Source organism: Neovison vison, chromosome 1 (genome assembly GCF_020171115.1).
Source record: "Neovison vison isolate M4711 chromosome 1, ASM_NN_V1, whole genome shotgun sequence".
NCBI lineage: Eukaryota > Metazoa > Chordata > Mammalia > Carnivora > Mustelidae > Neogale > Neogale vison.
Window position 1 is genome coordinate 183,033,920 of NC_058091.1, and position 18,944 is coordinate 183,052,863.

At 39.1% G+C, this 18,944-nt stretch overlaps 1 protein-coding gene across 6 annotated transcripts in view; it reads left to right on the top strand.

Annotated features, from left to right (window-relative positions):
- Positions 1-18,944, top strand: part of EPB41L4A (erythrocyte membrane protein band 4.1 like 4A) — a 257,238-nt gene that overhangs the window by 134,940 nt on the left and 103,354 nt on the right. For all 6 annotated transcript variants that reach the window (XM_044264248.1, XM_044264234.1, XM_044264239.1 and 3 more), the window contains 4 exons: positions 5,319-5,397; positions 14,389-14,486; positions 15,568-15,688; positions 18,408-18,495. In XM_044264248.1, the coding sequence (XP_044120183.1) occupies positions 5,319-5,397; positions 14,389-14,486; positions 15,568-15,688; positions 18,408-18,495 (386 nt within the window). The remainder of the gene's footprint in view (positions 1-5,318; positions 5,398-14,388; positions 14,487-15,567; positions 15,689-18,407; positions 18,496-18,944) is intronic.

Genomic DNA, 18,944 nt, shown 5'->3' on the forward strand with positions numbered 1-18,944 from the left:
GAAGATGTGGTTCATATACACAATGGAATATTACTCCATCAGAAAGGATGAATACCCACCATTTGCATCAACATGAAAGGAACTGGAGGGGATTATTCTAAGTGAAATAAGTCAAGCAGAGAAAGACAGTTATCATATGGTTTCACTTATATGTGGAACGTAAGGAATAGCATGGAGGACATTAGGAGAAGGGAAAGTCACAGGATTTTATTTTAAAAAGTTGAGATTTCTAAGTGATGAAGAAAAATATAAATTATTTTATTTGACGTGCATTACTAGTGGTCCTGAACATATTTGAAGTATTTATTTCTTTGTATATTATGAAATATTCTATTTAAATATCTGTAATCTCTAATGAAGCTGCTTTTTAATCCTAAATAAATGTTCTGTCAAAGAATAAAATGCTGATATTGAAGGAAGATGATATAACTAAAGAAAACACAATTTTTATATATACCTCATGAAATACTTCGATAATTAATGAGGGAAAATGGTTCTCACATCTCATGTAGATTAGTCAGAAACAGTATCTGTAAAAATGATGGAGTATTTGCCAGTCACCAGGATTCTTATAGGTGGGTCTTAATTTCTTTCTCCTTGAGCTCATGAAAGACTTACTATCATTAGAGGCCTTGAAATTGGTCCTCACAAAAGGTGTTTTAGAGGATTTCTGGTTTTTGGCTTCTGTATTTTTTAGCTAATGTGAAACAATATTAACTTATTAAAGGTAGATTCTATTGAAAGACATGGGTTCAAGATAATAATTTAGGAATGTGCTTCATCAGCACACTGTTTATTTATAGTCAGTCTTAGAACAGGAAGCCAAAAGATATCTGATCAGGCATATCCTTGCTCCAGAATGTCCATTTCCATAGCCTTACATTGACCTATAAAGCAGTGATGGAGATGAAAGTATTTGCTTACGTTGAAGTTATTATAATTCTTTTCCTTGAGAGGCTATATGGAAGAGTGGCCAGAAAGCCCCGAACTCTAGGTATTAGCAAACTTGGCGCTCAACCTTGTGATCTTAAGCAAATTGCTTCCCTCCTTGGAGATGACCTGCCTTTTCTATGTTATTGGGTGGTTGTTCAGAATCACATGTTTATAAAATATTGTTATATATTATTAAATGTAGTCAAGTGGTAGTGATGCCTTATATTTAGAACAGAAACCATTGAATATGCAAGTGGGAAATAGATGGCTGATTTGGGCCAAAAGTCTTTGTAGGAGATTTGCCCAAACTGAATTACTTCTGCTTAATGCTCATCACTGAACCCATTTGAAATGGCTAGGCTTGGTCAATAGGGTGTAATCTGTCATGTTGCAGACAATAAAAGCAACTCTGGAATCTAGACAAGGCCTTCTTCCCTTTGTGCACTGGCTCCACAGCATGTGAGCTCCTCCTGCCCCTAGATCCCAGCCCCCGTGGCCTGTGGCACAGGCGGTCCCATCTGCTCAGCAGCACAGAGCTTGATTGACAGAGATAGACCCACAGACCATGGACTTCCTGGCTCTTCTAAATATTTAATAGTCTGTGCCTCCCTGACATCTACGCTCAGGGCTGAAGATATAGTTGGCAGAAAAATAAACACCCTGATTAAGTGATCATAGAAATCAAACGTATGGAATCAACTCTAATGATCAGTTATAACAAAGTTTATTGAAATTTAGTTCTTAGAAAAGCTCTAGCTTAAGGAATGCCTTGTCCAGAAAGGCGCAGATGAGGGGAGAGGAGGCAGGGCCCTTGTGTCCCTTGTCTTCTGCATGCCAGGAACAGGGCTTTGGGGTTCTACAGACATCGCATATGTGTGGCATAATAACAATAAATTATAACGTAGTTTGTGTATTAAAAATGCATTATGGCTTTATGATGTGTTCTACTTAATTTGCTTCCCCCAACTTCTGAACTTTTCACTTTTTTAGTCATTAAAAATGAAAATCGAAAGATGCAGGTTACTTTTTGTCAGTTACACACTATCAGAGACTTGGGATAACAAAATGTGAGTGGAAATATTGTAATTGAGTTGTATACTTTGCATCTTTGTGTGTGTGTGTGTGTGTGTGTGTAAGAACTTTTGTTGAAGAAAAAATTAGAAATTATGACCACTGATTAAATATACCAGGTAGGAAATCCAGTTTAAAATAGGTTTAAGGGATGCCTGGGTGGCTCAGTTGGTTAAGGGGCTCCCTTCGGCTCAGGTCATGATCTTAGGGTCCTGGGATCAAGTCCCATATCAGGCTACCTGCTCAACGGAGAGCCTGCTTCTCCCTTTCTTTCTGCCTGCCACTCTGCCTACTTCTGCTCTCTATCTCTCTGTCAAATAAATAAAAAAGATAAAACAGGTGTAATATAAGATCTAGTCACAATACTACTCAGAAGTTTTGGAAGCAGTTTAAGTTAGATTCATACCCTCTGAAATAGAAATATTTCTAGTAAGAGTATAATATGATGTAATTGGCATCCAAGGGGCTTGTGTCCTCTTGCACAATATGAATGTTTAATTATATTTTAAGTTTCCCCATGTAAGTATTATTCCAGGCTTTATTTCATATATATGTTTGGTATTTGTGCATGTCGTTCTTCTATATGTAGTAAATGATATACAAGAGCACATTCTTAGAAAAGTTTAGGAATTATACAAATACTGCCTATAATCCTACCACAGAGCCTCCCTGATGATTTTTTTTTTCTTAAAAAGGCGAGAGAGATATGTGGAAAGAAAATTACCAGTTTTGCTAAGAGTAGAATGTAAATGTTCTCACACACACACAAAGTAAAACATGTGAGGGATGAATGTGTTAATTAACTTGATAAGGGGAATCCTTTCATAATGTATACATACACCAAATCATCACATTACACACTTTAAATATATTACAATGTAATTTGTCAGTTATACCTCATTAAAGCTGGGGAAAAACTTTCCAGTTCTTCTTCCCCAAATTTGCCATGTTAGCTATTTTTTGTGTGTTCTTCTGGGGGTGGGGGGAAACATATTTTATAAAAAGACATTTTTTTAAAAAAAATTATTTATTTATTTGACAGAGATAGAGATCACAGGCAGGGGGGCGGGAAGCAGGCTCCCCGCTGAGCAGAGAGCCCGATGTGGGGCTCAAACCCAGGACTCGGGGATCATGACCTGATCTGATCCCTTTTGTAAAAAAGAAAGTTATCTATTAAAATATGTTTCCCGGGGCACATGGGTGGCTCAGAAGCCACCTGAGCTCAGAAGCCTCTGAGCTACCCAGGTGCCCAGGGAAACATTTTAATAGATAACTTTCTTTTTCACAAAAGGGATCAGATCTCTGCCATCAGAAGTAGGTTGGTAATCTTTCCCAGTCAGTATGTAGAGTTCTCCCTCTCTCTCTCCCTCTACCAATTTAAGCAGTGGTATGTACCATATATATGTACCATGGTTGACTTAAATGGTCCACCTGTTAGTAAGCATTTAAGTATCTATCTTTTGGTATCAGCTTTTGTTGGATATGTTTTTTGTACTTTTTGCAATAGTTAGTAGTAGGTGGGTGGTTTTAAAAAACCATTTGTTTTATCATTAATTTTTCTTCATTGTGAAAAAATACATGTATTGTAGAAAATGGGAAAAATGGGAAAATTGTCCCATTTAGGATAGAAAATGGGAAAAATGGGAAAATTATCAATAATCAATAATAAAAATTGTGCACAGCCTCACTAACTAGGTATAAGAACTGGCAACATCTAAAATATTTGATCTCTTTTTTCCTCTGTTTGTGGACACATAGACCTATACCTACGTAGATAGGTATAGGTCTCTCCTGCTCCTGCCCCCACCCCCACCCCTGGCATGATCCTGTCAAATAAATAAATAAATAAATCTTTTAAAAACAGCAACAAAGAACTTTATTGAGATGCCTTTAGCATATAAAAATCATATGAATTAAAGGTGCAAGGGGCGCCTGGGTGGCTCAGTGGGTTAAAGCCTCTGCCTTCTGCTCAGGTCACCATTCCAGGGTCCTGGGATCGAGCCCCACCCACGTCGGGCTGTCTGCTCAACAGGCAGCCTGCTTCCCCTCCTCTCTATCTGCCTGCCTCTCTGTCTACTTGTGATCTCTGTCTGTCAAATAAATAAATACAATCTTTTTTTAAAAAAAGATGCAGAACTTGATGTTTCAATATATGTATCAGTGTGAAAAGATCACCACTGTCAAGTTAGATAACTTTTCTGTCACCTCTGCACAATTGAGTGTGTGCGTGTGTGTGTGTGTGTGTTTAGGTGGGGATTGAGTATATTTAAGACCTAACTTCTTAGCAAATTTCAAGTATACAATACAGTATCATTAACTATAGTCACCATGCTGTACATTAGATCCTCAGAAGTCATTCATCTTGCATAACTGACACTTTGTAACCTTTGGCCAACATCTCATTCTCCTACCACTTCCCCTGGCAACCACCATTCTACACTGCATCTATGTATGTGACTATTTTAGATTGCACATGTAAGTGAGATCAGGCACTATTTGTTATTTGCACGTCTGGTTTATTTCATTTTGCATAGTGTTCTCCAGGTTCATCCATGTCATTTCAAATGGGAAGATTTTCTTTTTTTTTTTTAATGGCTGAATAATATTTTGTTGTGTGTATGTTATTTGTGATATATATATATATATAAAACACATATACAATATATGTGTGTTATATGTGATACACACACACATATGTGTATATTCCCTTAGTTCACTGATGGATGCCTGGGTTGCTTCTGTATCTTGGCTGTTGTGATTTGTGCTGTAGTGAACATGGGAGTGCGGAAATATCCTTGAGATCCTGATTTCATTTCCGTTGGTTAAATACCCAGTAGTGGAATTGCTGGATCATATGGTAGTTCTATTTTTAATTTTTGGGAGATTTCTGTACTGTTTTCCATAATGGCTGGACCAATTTATGTCCCTGGCAACAGTGGACAAGGGCTTATCCTCACCAACACTTTTGTCTTATTGCTAATAGCCATTCGTAAAGGTGTCAGGTGATACCTCATGGTTTTGATTTGCATTTCCCCCATAATTAGTGTTGAATATCTTTTCATGTGCCCGTTGGACATTTATATGTCTGCTTTGAAAAAATGTGTATTTTAGTCCTTTGTCCATTTTTAAATTGGGTTGTTTGTTTTATGCTATTGAGTTGTAGAAGATCCTCATATATTTGGGATATTAACCTCTTATCCAATATATAGTTTACAGATATTTTTGGTGAGTGTAATTTTTAATAATTGTATAATATTACACTTCTACTTTGACTAATTTATAACATGAAATTTAATTTCTATTTCTTATTTTAGCTGGACCTCCATATACTTTATATTTTGGTATTAAATTCTATGCTGAAGATCCATGTAAGCTTAAAGAAGAAATAACCAGGTATAGTATTGACTTCGCTTTAGAACAATACATGTATGGCATATATATATTTAATACAAATTGGAGTCAAACATTTAGATGGGTGTCCACCTTGTTTTGTAATGCATCTCCACTGACAGTTAAATTTAAGCTAGCGTTGCATGAGGCAGATCAGTGTCTGATGATAGATGTGTGTGAACAATGGCATGAACACAGGTGACATGATGATAGATTTTGCATCTGCTATGAGGGGGTATTTCTGTATCATTATTGTGAAGGCTGCATTCAGCTCTTGTAGTCATGTGAAAGTAGCCGTTTGAACTGCGTAAAAGAAGGATATTTTAATGCTTGGTTTACATACGTAAATGCCAATTTGAAGAGCTAGTTACTACTCTTTAATTGGTTCTAGCTTAAATATCAGTTGTCCAGGGCTTTCATTCACCTCTAAAGGAAATGAAAAGATACTTGCTTCTAGTATAAGGGAGAGAAAACCAACAACTACAACAACCTTTTTTCAGTGTATTCCTTTACCTTTGTCATCAAGTACTTTATTTCATTTAAGACGCAGTTTCCATTTGGTGTTGGTTATATTGTTAAGAGAGTCCACGTCTACATTTGCAAGTGGCTTTACAGAGCAGGCAGCAGTGTTAGGTTTTCACTTAATTCCACTGGTGACCTGTTGGCACGTGGGAACAAATACAAGCATTTTCTCTGACTCAACTCGAAGTGGTCAGTTTTCCTAGTGAGCTCCTATCATTGGCTCAAGTAAAGCCGAATGCATTATTCCAAGCATTGGGAATCACGTCTTTGATAACTAAGGCAGTCTCTGGTTTTGTTCCTGTTGTATTCTTTCATCTTTTTCCTTTGACTCTTTTGTCTCAATTCCGGATGGCACAGAGAAGGGTGAGGAGAGAGGAGGCTAAGTGAGCCTTCCCTGTTCCTCTCTGGAGTGTGATAATTAGGCCTCACTTTGAGAACTGGGCTGAGCTGCATTCCCATTTTCCATTGCCAGCCACCTCATTACTGACAACTTTAAAAAGGAGGGCTGTCCCGGGAGGCTTCCTAGGAGCACACCTCTATGGGGGAAAGGCCATTGTGTTGGGAAGAGGTTACGGAGAGTGATCATATTTACATTAGAGCTTCATGAATAGTCTTTTCGGTAGAGGGGTTTCTGAATTGTGGGCTCATGGGGAAACTGAGTCTGCGTAGTTCAAAAAAGCCCTCTGTAGCTGTAACACATTAGGAAATTGCAAGGAAATAACATTTTATGAAAATACAAGGAAAGTTTCATTTTGAGGTTGTCAGTAGCCTGGGTGTCTTACATTCCTTAGCTGTAAATTCGGAGATACACCTGTCCCATCAGATTTTGTAAGGACTGAAGGGTGTGCTACTAATGTCAACCTTGTGTCGCCTGTTGGGTTTGGGTCAGGAGTGCTTGATAATATTTTGTCCTCTCCTTGCTCGGGCAGTTCAGCAGAGTTACATCTTAAATGAGGGTTAGGTTCCAAATGAAACACAATTTACTTTTAGTAGGGTGGGAAATGAGTGTTTTATGATGCATTATTTTAAATCTGTTCACAAAATATTAATGAACAGAAATTTCCCATCAGAACCTAGTACCAGCTCCTTAACAGAATGCACAGATATGCATGTGATGTACAACCTGAGAACATATTTGTTGTAACCTGCTTTTCCTCAAATACTAGACCAAATCATGTAGTTAAGAACCAGATTACATTGTTGACTTCCATCTGGTGGCCATGATCTGTAATCAATTATTTTTGTGGCCCAAAACATATAGTTGAATATAGGTAAGTTAAATGTCCATTTGATATGATATCACTGAATAGTTACCTTTAGTGTATTCTGAAGGTAAAGTCATTAATTTGCTTGCATATGTTAATTTAAATGGGTAGGCATAATGAACCTCAGAAAGGGAGCCAGTTACATGAGATTATTTTGACAAAAGCAGGTGCTAAAACCCAAACCCCAAACCTCCCAGTATATGCTTTTATAGGAAAAGTATACTTAGGCCAGCATTTGCAAGTTGAACATTTATCTGGCTTCAGTTCTTTGGAAAATTGTCCTAGCTTGTTCTGTATTGGTTCTAATGGTAGTTCATAAGTTTTAATATGAAAAATAATGCTATAGTAAACAGGCTTATGACTGTTCTTCCATATATGTAGGCTTTGGGGGGTTTTTTGATAATCATACCATTTCTTCCCTGTTGTGCAGACCTCTTTTGCCGTCTAACCCATCTGTTTTACTCCTGTGTGGTACTCCTTAACTTACTTAACCATGCCCTTGGGGATGGCTTTCTAGTTTGTTTCTTTTTTTAAAACTACAAATAAAGCTAGCATTGAATCTTCTCAAGTAAGTATTCATCATACTAGAGGCAGCATTCCAGAAGAGTGTTTATTCAGGAAAAAATACTAAAGGTGAATGCGATACACAGGAAAATAAGGTTCCAGACCCTGAGAAAATGGAAGTGAATAGAATCATGTCAACTTAGAGTAGTTGCTAAGTACTCTAAAAAGTTGTCTGAAATGAACAAAATTGGGAGACTGTGAGGAAGACTCCTCATTTAGAATTCATGTACCCTGACCTGTACCTTTTACAGAACATTCCTAATGTTACCGCTAGCTTCCTTATAAACATTTTTAAGATAGGAAACCTTATTGCCTAGCAAAGTGATAGGAAATTCAGTGAGAAATCCCTATAGCTTTTCTCACTGGCGCCAGATGTTCTTTCTGGTAGAATAAATCTAATGTCTCTTCTCCTTCCAGCCCTCTATTCTGCTTCACTTATAGCTCTGTATCCTCTGCACTGTTGATAAGCATGGCACACATACTTTTAAGAAGACAGGCTTTGGAGGGGTGCCTGGGTGGCTCAGTCAGTTAAGCATTCCACTTTTGATTTTGGCTTAGGTCATGATCTCAGGGCCCTGGGATTGAGCCCTGTTTCCGGGCTCCCCTCTCAGCAGAAGTGTGTTTGTCTCCCTCTCCTTCTGCTCCTTCCCCTGTTTATGCTCTCTCTCTCTCTCTCTCTGAAAAATAATGATAAGTATTTAATATTTTCAAATTACTGATTCAAAAATAAGGGAGGAAAAGACCTGTGATGGGTCTTCCAGTTTAAAGTCAATCCACACACAGCTTGCATGGAGCACTGGGTGTGTTGAAAAAATAATGAATACTGTTTTTCTGAAAATAAATAAATTAAAAAAAAATAAATAAAGTCAATCCACAAATCACAACTTTCTGGGTATAGTTGTTCATTTAATTATGACCGTCCTCCTATGACTGTCCTTTTGCCTACGTTTCCTGAATTTGTTCTTAAGGACAGAATTCACTCGCCTACCTTCATTTAATAACCACATGAAGCATTGCCTTCCTGTGGTCGCAGTACTAAGGTGACCAAAGAGGATTTCAGTCTTCCAGAAAGGAAGGATAGAGGGACTGTCCATTCTGGGGATGCTGTCCTATCTGTGATGTCATTGAAATCTTTCTGAATTTCTAAGGGTCTAAGAACAGTTTTTAAAAAAAGAATATTCCAAATGACATGTTCATAATGGATTCTTTTTAGTTTCTAAAAGATACCTAAAAAATGGGTATTTGTTTTTTATTTTGTTTTGTAATGTTTATAGTATTTTTTTTTTTTTTTGGTGGTGGGGGGTGGGGGACTGACCTTAAGCTTATCAATTATTTTTTAAATCTTATTATTTTAATATGGCAATCCTGTTTTTCACTTTGCGAAGATAAGCTTGTTTTAGCTCCTTTACCAGCTGAGTGACCTGCTGTTCCAAGTTTATGTCCAGAGTTCCTGTCTCCTGTCAGTGAAGAGCATATGGTTCTCAGTACAGTAGAGTTGGGACAAGGGTCACGTTCCAGTGTAGATGCAAGAGAAATTTGTAAACTTTAGCGGACTATCCAAATGGAAGGTGATATTATTGCTATTTGTTCCTCTATTTTAATCATTCGTTTTAAGTTGTTGAGGTGAGAGTGTCATTCCTGGTTTTGTCACGTTTTCTTGAGAATTTGTGTGTGCTTCCTCTACTGTTTTTCTCCTTAAGCCATATACACCATTTCCCTCTGTCCCTGACGTTTAAGCCTTGTTTAAAAGACTGGGCTCCTGTCATATGCAAGGCTCCCGCTGTGTAGGAGGCAGAAAACAATCCTGCATTCCGTGAAGGTAGCTACTCTCCCCTCAGCTACTTCACTGTCAAATTCAGCCAGCACTGATGTCAGACTTCTGCTTGTCCCCACCATGCTCAGTTTCCTCACCAGGGTCTCAGTCACTGGCAGGTACATTTCAGGTGTATTGGTGGAAGCATGTCTTTGGCCTCTGAGTCTCAGGGAACCTTCTTTTTGGGTTCCAGAAAGAATGGGGTCTCTCTGCCCTGTCCTTAAGCTAACCTCCTTTGCCATTCTTCTTGCCTCTGATACTTAATTGTTAATGGCGTTCAACAGACTGTACATGCTTGGTGTCAACTCAGCCCTTTTCAGTGAACGTCAGCTAAACAGAAAACTGTGAAGCCAATATGTCAAGCCCTTAACTTGTATTGTACTGGTTGTAGTGTTGTGGTAAGTGTGGACAGGGTGGAAGATCCAGCTCTTTTTTTTGTTTTTTAAGTTTTTTTTTTAAAAAGATTTTATTTATTTATTTGACAGACAGAGATCACAAGTAGGGAGAGGGGCAGGCAGAGAGAGAGGGAGAAGCAGGCTCCCTGCTGAGCAGAGAGCCTGATGTGGGACTCGATCCCAGGACCCTGAGATCATGACCTGAGCTGAAGGCAGAGGCTTTAAGCCACTGAGCCACCCAGGCGCCCCAAGATCCAGCTCTTTTACCCCAGGGCTCATGATCCTAGCTTGGGAGACAGTGCATATACACCAGATTATTAACATATACAGAGGTGCCTAGGGGTGCCTGGGTGACTCGGTTAAGTATCTGACTCTCTCTCTCTCTTTTCTTTTTTTTTTTTTTAAGATTTTCTTTATTTATTTGGGATTAGCACACTCCCCATGGAGCTGGGAGCCCAATGTGGGACTTGATCCAGGGGCTCTGGGACCATGACCTGAGCCAAAGGCATTCGGTTAACCAACTGAGCCATCCAGGCGCCCAAGCATCTGACTCTCAATTTCAGTTCAGGTCATGATCTCATTGTTGTGAAATCCAGTCCCACATGGGGCTCCATGCTGGGTGTGGACTCTACTTAAGATCCTTTCTCTGCCTCTGTCCCCCCCGTCACTCATATGCTTGTGCTCTTTCTCTGAAAAAAAAAGAAAAGATAAATAATACTTTATGATGCCTCGGTTTTGTACCAGATGAGTCTGGAAAGCTTCCTTATTAAGTGGATCATCTTTAGTGAGCATTTTCTTTTTATGCAGTAGGGTTACAGTATAACCAGGGTCACACTGTAATTGATCGTCCAAACTGACGCTTTGGAGAATGACAAGGAGAGTTGTTAATTGTTTGGTATGTATAATAGTAATAAATAAGAACTGTCCTAGGCAAACTGGGATGTAGGTTCCTCCTAATTAAAACCAGAGGTAAACAAGGACTCAAGCATCCAATCATGGCCTTAATCAGAGTGACAGAGGGAAAGCTCAACAACTCTAAATCTGTAATTTAAATAAAATGTTAAATTGTATCCCCTAAGTCGCATAAAATAGACAAAATAAGTTACATCCAGTTAGTTAAAAATAGTCCCTGACATAATGATAAAGTATTTGTTTAGCATATGAAAATATGATTTTATTATAAATTTGTCATATAAAAAAATGAATATGATGCTTGCTGTGATAAAATTAATCAAATTCTTAATTAAAAATACTGTACTTATCTTGATTTTAGTGGAGTTTTTTTAAATGTGATGACTTAAAGATCTGTGGTATCTTTGAAAGGTATGCTGTCCAGGGAACTTTGAACAGATTCCTTTTTTCTTTCTCTTTGTGAATTTCTCAAAGACGGCAAAGAATGTTAAGTTTTTTCCATTTCAGCCATCTATCTCCCTGCTCATTTGTATATCCATCCAAGACAACAACTATTTATTGAGCAGTTACTATGTGCCAGACCTATATACTGAGATTATAGTCCCTGATGGGATAGGGTCCCTGTTTCTTTGTATCTGTTTGTCTTTCTCTATTTCAGTTCTGTCTTTGTTTTTTCATCTCCCTCTGATTTTTTTTTTTTTCTTTCCTTTGCCTTTGAAGCAAACTCTTGTGGGATTAGGTCCCTCTGTTTCTGTGTTTGGCAAGCAATTTGACTGTTCAGTCAGATGTTATAAAAGTCTTAATAGAGCAAGACAAATATGCATCTGTGACCCATTTCCTTAAAAAAAATAATACACTTCAGGAAAAGAAATTCCAGGTTAACAATAGAGAAAGAGAATGTAGCTAAATGGAAGTTTCCAGCAAGCAGTAGTAATTCTAGCAAAATGTCTGTTCAGTTTCTAAGCTTTTCCATTTACAATTCTGCTAATAATGCTTTGCTTTACTCTGCTTTTCTCCTCTTCAAGAGGAGGACAGATGATTATAACAAAGTGGATTTGATATCCAAGATGAGCATTCAGGGCATGGTGAGTAGTTAAGCAGGTTGCTAGAAAAGTGAATGCAAGTTAGGGAGTGGGGGTGGTCATTGGTTAATGGCAAGAGATTTGGCTCAAGAAGCAAAAGTCTTATAAGCCTTTTCCTTTTTCTCTCCCCCTCCCCGTCCCCCGCCTACCCCCTGCTGTTTGTAGTTTGTTTTATCCTTGGTGCACAGGGTTATAGGGTGTCAGGAAGGCTTGAATGTGATTTGGAGAGTAGAGAGTGGGGTTCTCTCAACTTACTTTTTGGTGTTTTGCCATAAAAGAACCCAGCTCTTTCTGCTTGCTGCAGCCTGCCTCGTCTCTGGGGAAGGAAGGGAGGGGCTCTGATCCGCCTAGCATCTCCTGAAGCCTGGGGGCTGCTGGTGGCTTTGCCAGGCTGGTCACCAGGTGGCTTCCTCATGGCTTCCAGAGCCAAGTCCCAGGTGATGCTGCTGCTGGAGGCTTGGGGGAGATTCTGAGCATCTCGGGAACTCCAGAAGTGTAGCCATGAATGGGAGAGTGGACTTCCCTTGAAAGCAGCTTGTCCACCAGTGACCCCGGCCGGTGGGGGGCAGAGCAGGGTGGTGAGGGATGGATTGCCCAGAATGCCCTGCACTTCCACAGGGGCTGTTACTGGAAGAGGAACCCCGGTGGCACTGGTGATAGTTGCGGGTGGGTATGAGCAAGTGAGCCGCTGAAGGGGAAGGCTGCCGTTCTGTTGTGCTGTAGCTTGTGGGCTGGAGGAAACCTGGATGGCGACCCCTCAGGGGCCTCTGTGCGAGTGGCTGGTGGCGGGACAGGGATGCTAGGCCATGGACCCCATTTGCAGAGGAAGCCAGGGAAGCCTGCCACTCCGTGACTGAGCTGTGCACATCACAAGATCTCTTAAGGATCTGAACTTTATCCTGCAAGTGAAGTTTATTAAGGTTTTGTCTGTTTGTTAAGGGAGTGATGTGATCCTGTTTTTCTCTTAAGAATTTTGTTTAGTTCTCAGGAAGGTTGGTGGGAAGGGAGATAATATGAAAGAGGGCAGAGCACTGAAGGTTTTAGAAATTTGGGGGATAGTGACCTGGGCTAGGAGATGGAGAGTAGTGTGCCCATTCCAGAAGACAGCAGACTCTGTGACTGGATGTGGTGCCAGAGGTTACCCCTGATGGGTAGGTTTCTCTCACTTGGCTATCTGGAGGCTGTGGTGCTATTTACTGAAACGGGCAGTGAGGAAACACAGGGTGTTATGCAGATTCTCTCTTAAGCTTGTGGATATAATTAAACTTGTTATCAGTCTTCTAGAAATAGTAATAATAAGTAGCATCTAACATTTGGATTCCCTTACTATGGGCTTTGGTTGTAAGCATTTGGAGAAGAAAAGCTGATCACAGCTGATTTTTAGAATTCATTTCCTTTGTCCTTCTTCTCTCCTTCCCAATGACAACAAGAATTGGCATCCAAAGAAACAGAAACCACAGTGACAGCCTGGTGCGTGCGTGTGTGTGCGTGTGTGTGTGCGTGTGTGTGTGCGTGCGTGTGTGTGTGTGTGTGTGTGTGTAGGTGGATGATGGCAGCCAAGAGCAGTGTTGATGGTTCATTGTGTTGGTTTATAAACCCCTGGCACAGGCTGAAAGACTGAATGGGGTTCGGGGAGGGGAAGCTAGCCAAAGTTGCATAGCATCCTGATTAAGAGGTTCTAGAGTCAGACTGCCTGCGTTTCAGTTCTGGCTCTGCTACTTAGCTAGTTGTGATGTCTTGGACATGTTACTTCATCTCGTTGTGTCTGTTAGAGTCTTCATTCTGCAAAACAGAGATGGTAATAGTACTGACTTAAAGTCTTAAGTAAGTTATTGTATGTAAGACCCTTGGAATGAGTTATTATATTTACAGTGTTTAGAGCAGTGGTTGGTGCTTTTGTAACAGGGTTTTTTTTTTTAGGCAAATAGAATGAGCAAAGCCATGGATAATGGGCATAAGAATTGATGGAATTGCACTATAATGACCTTTTTGTCCTGTATCCATGAGTTTAGACCCTGTAGGTAACACATCATAGAGCGTTAGGTCCTTACAATTTGTTTCTCCCAGTAAGGCTGGGTCATAGTAGGTGTGGCAGTGGCAATAATGAGCATCTTGAGAATAGCTTCTGGGTAACCTCCACATTAACCTTATGAGGAGAGTTTGCAGGTGAGGAGATGTGCTGTTGGAGAGGGTCAGCAGCTGCCCAGGTGAGTACCAGAGATGGGATGCAGGCCAGCCAGTCTACCTTGAGAGCCTGCGCTTTTTGGCCACGATCCTGTATTGCTTATGTAGAGTGTGTTTAAAGAGGTCCTGTTCACTCAACAGTCCCCTCACCACAGAACAGAAGTGGCTTTATTTTCATTACATTGGTTGTTGCCGTGATTATCAGAGTCTAGGTGGTATAAGATACCATGAATCTCTTTTTTCCATTTCTCTTGTAGGTATCAGTTTTTCTTGCAGGTGAAGCAAGACGTCCTTCAGGGCCGGCTGCCTTGCCCTGTCAACATTGCTGCTCAGCTGGGAGCTTATGCCATCCAGTGTAGGTTCCATTGCAGCCAACCGAGAAAAAAATATGAATTTTTCTTTTTAAGCAAGTTTATGTACTAAAATTCTTCTTAGAAAATGACATTTTCCTAAACAAAATTTTAGTCAGAATTCAGGTTTTAATCCGTGTCCTTTCAGAAGAGGTAAAAGTAAAGCCAGTTATGTATCCTTTGTAATAGGTCACTTCAGAGTTTTAGTCACAGGAATGGCATTGATTCTTGATGAAGCAGAATCTGAAAATCCCTTCCATTCTACATCCCACCTAGTTTCTTGATCCCTTAAACTGTGATTGTCTGAGAGATCACATTGTTCTTGGGCAACTGCTGTGAAGACTCCCTGTGATCAGATGACAACACCAGCTCAGGGTGTTGCCCTGGTTGTGCCTCATCTTTTGGCATCAATATGGCAGCCACGTGGGGCAACTCCAGGTTGCATTGTCATTTTGGAGGCTGAGGATGTTTTCAATTTTTAAGTGGAAATACTGAGCCCTTTCTAAGAATCAAGCTAGGTATGGGGACAATGAGACAGTGTATTCCTTGCCTTTGTAGGACTTGGAGATCAGGAATAGTCTAGAAAAAATGTCCTAGGATCACATAGATCAATTGGGTTGGGCTTGGAAGGTGGATTAACATAGGGGGGGAAAATCTCATTAAATGTAATATAATGAGCTTTCTGGTTTCATTTTGGCTTTTTTTGTGTAAACCAATGTACAACATTGTGTTAAATTTCCATTTGGGGCATCCTGGTTGTTTTTGCCTCTAGCATTTCTAATATATGTACTCTAAATTCTGTTAACAACATTGTTATCTCATATAGTCTGGTAAAGATAATAGAAATGAAAATAATAATTGTAATCTTTCAGAAAGATTATAGAACTTATAGAAATATAGAACTTATATTTTATAATACTTACACTGTTTATATATGCTAATCAGAGTTGTTTTTTACTAAAAGTAGTTATGTATGAATTTATTAACAAGACATTTGAAGAAAATGTTTTCGGCATGATAGGAATATTTTGAAATATTTTTAGGATTATTTTTCTAAAATGGAAAAAAATGTAATTTCTTTTGTAGCTGAGCTTGGAGATTACGACCCATATACGCATACTGCAGGCTATGTGTCAGAGTACCGGTTTGTTCCTGATCAGAAGGAGGAACTCGAAGAAGCCATAGAAAGGATTCATAAAACTTTAATGTAAGCGTCCCTTTTTAAAAAAAAAAAAGTAATTTTTTTAATAAACATAGAATGTATTATTAGCCATAAGGGTCCCTTTTTATTAGCTATAATCAATATGCTATCCATGAGATTCCCCAAACTTCATCGTATTAAAGTTTATACTCTTAGACCAACATCTCCCTGTTTCCTCCACCCCCAGTCCCTGGTAACCACCTTTCTACATCTCTTTTTCTATCAGGTTGGCTTTTTTAGATTCTCCCTCAAGTGATATCCCAGTGTTTCTCTCTCTTTGTCTATTTTTTTTTAAATTAATTAATTTATTTAACAGACAGAGATCACAAGTAGGCAGAGAGGCAGGCAGAGAGAGAGGAGGAAGCAGGCTTCCTGCTGAGCAGAGAGCCCGATGCGGGGCTTGATCCCAGGACCCTGGGATCATGACCTGAGCCGAAGGCAGAGGCTTTAACCCACTGAGCCACCCAGGCGCCCCTCTTCTCTCTGTCTTATTGCACTTAGGGTAATGCCCTCAAAGACCATCAATATACTGGAGAGTCGTTAAGAAAGTAGACCTTAAATGATCTCACCACAGGAAAGAAATGGTAATTATGTGACAGAGTGAAGGTGTTAGCTAACCCTGTGGTGGTAGTCATCTTACAGTATAGAAGTGTATTGAATCAACACATTGTATACCTGAAAATTACACAATGTTGTATGTCAGTTACATCTCAAAGCTAGAAAAAAAATCATGTCTTGTGTTGCATCCTTCATCAGCTGTCATCTTACGCTGTTGGCAGCCTTCAGAAAAGTTCCTAGAATGATAAAATCTTCACCTGTGCCGTGAACATTCTAGTATTTTTCTTTTAAGTTTTTTTTTTCTGCTTATAACACTAAAATGCTCGTAGAAAACCCAAACAATTTAAAAACTGGAAAAGAGAGAATAAATCCCAGTTCCTAAAGTCGACATATTTTTGATGAATGGCCTTTCAGACCCCTTTCTATGCATAAGTTCCCATAGAGAAAATTTATTTTGTATAGATTCTTGTATGTATTATTTTACATAAATGAAATCATTCTGTATATATTGTATTTTGCAGTTTTCTATTTTTTCAGTCACCAGCACCTTGTGAAGTTTATTCTTCCAGCTATAAATATATTTTATAACCACAGAGACCTTAATGTATTCGGGGATTTGGTCTGTTTTAAATATGTAAATTCTTCACAGTTATAAGCAAAGTCCTATTCAGTCTATAGCAGTGAATGTGGAAATCACAATGATAACAGTGTGGAGCCTTGGATGGGTGGTATATTAACACCACATGCACTTCTGAGAATATACACACTCCCCTAGTAGGATTTTCAATTAATGGCCTACAGCATTGAAGTTATAATTTAATTATAGTTATTTTGGTTAAATCCTCTATACTGATTAACTTTGCTTTATTGCCTCTTATGTAACATTCCCTCTTGAATTTGCTTGGTTTCAGATCTATTATAATTAAGGAAAAAAATGTAGAATTAATCTGATCAACAAAAAATGTTTGCCTAAAGGATCTGTTTCAGTGAGTAGCAGCAGAAGTCAATTGCTGAATTTCAGTCAGAGAAACCAGGCTTTCTGTCTTGTGTAAGCGTGCCACCTGAATGCTCTCCAGGCTGATTATAGAGCCCTTCAATTTTAAGGTTTTTCTGAAGTGGATGCTAAGAGAGTGCCGGTTATAACATTATGAAGGGCAATGTGTTTGGTACATTCTGAGAATACTAATTCTGGGAGTTTGAGAGTACAGTTGTATTTCTGAAATTATCAAGGAGCTTTGGGTAAAGGGCCTTACGTGTGTACTTAACGTAATGGTGTTGACAGTGTGACTATTATGTTACAGAGAATAAAGCTTGATCAAGATTTGGTAGCTTTCTTGTGTCTAATTTGTAATGAACATTCTTCATAGATTTCAAAATTATGGTGTATGGCTGGGTTTTCCAGGGTACCATGGCAGAAACATGGGATGCATCAAAGCAGGATTAAGTAATTAAAAAAAATTCATAGCTTCTTTTGTTAACAAATAAAAAAACTCTGTCTTTCTCTGTTACACACGTACAGACATACATGCACACATGCACAGTTCCACTTATCTGTGGAGAACCCTGGGAGATGCTCACACTTGTTAGGAATGAATACCGTTTATGTACATTATCACCAATGAAGACTTTGGGATGACTTCTATACTTTGTAGTAAGAAAATGATTAAGTATTTTTATTATTGATAAATACTAATATATTTTTAAACTACATATGTCCTCCTGAGACCCCAGCAAGGTGTAGGGGAGCCCGTTCTCTTCTCCCTACTCACTACTACTCTTACTCCTTCTTCTCCTGGTGGAGAACTGCTGGTGTGTTCAGACATTTTATTCTTTGTGAAGGATGTACTTCTTAACTCGAGTGCTTCTATTCTCAGTCTCTTTGGGGGGTTTCTGAAATGGAATTTTTAATATATGCTGGGACACTGGGATTGGCTGTACTGAGCAAAAACAGGTTTGGTCAATGAAATTAACTTAATACAAGTATCACCTCAGAGTGTAATGTTTTGTCACCATGAAGGCAAGGGACTTCTTGAAATACAAAGACTTAAGTTTGCATTAGCATGAAGAATTATTTATATTTCCAGTGAACAGAGGGAAGACGGCTTACATTCCCTACAAGTGCAGTATCTATTAGTAAAGTAAGGCATTTTGTTTTTATGCTGTGTAGGGGTCAGGCTCCTTCTGAAGCAGAGCTGAATTACTTGAGGACTGCCAAATCCCTGGAGATGTATGGCGTTGACCTCCATCCTGTCTATGTGAGTAACATTTAATTAACACAAGATATTTTAAGCTGATGACATTTTTCCTAAAAAGTCACTGAAACTCCCAGAGGAAAGCTGCAGTCCCGTTGTTTAGCAAGCAGATGATACTTTTTCATCTGTGTTTTTCAAACACAAAGAATCTCTTGCATGGATTCAACCCTAATGAGTTTTGCTTAAAAGTCTGTGATTATGTTTCCATGTGTAGAAAACAATTAACTGGGCTTGAAAACACAATCTGGATAAAAGCTCCATAGGGCTTAGCTAAACGTCAAAACCATTTAAAATTGGTCTGTAATTGATTGTATTAGACAGAGAACAGGAGGATCTTCCAAAAATAGATTTTATGGCTGAAAAACATTCATGAAATCACATTCCAGAAAAGTAGGCTTTGGGCACTGGTACAGGTGTGGCTGTCGGTGGTTGTGTGTGGGATGTACAGGTTC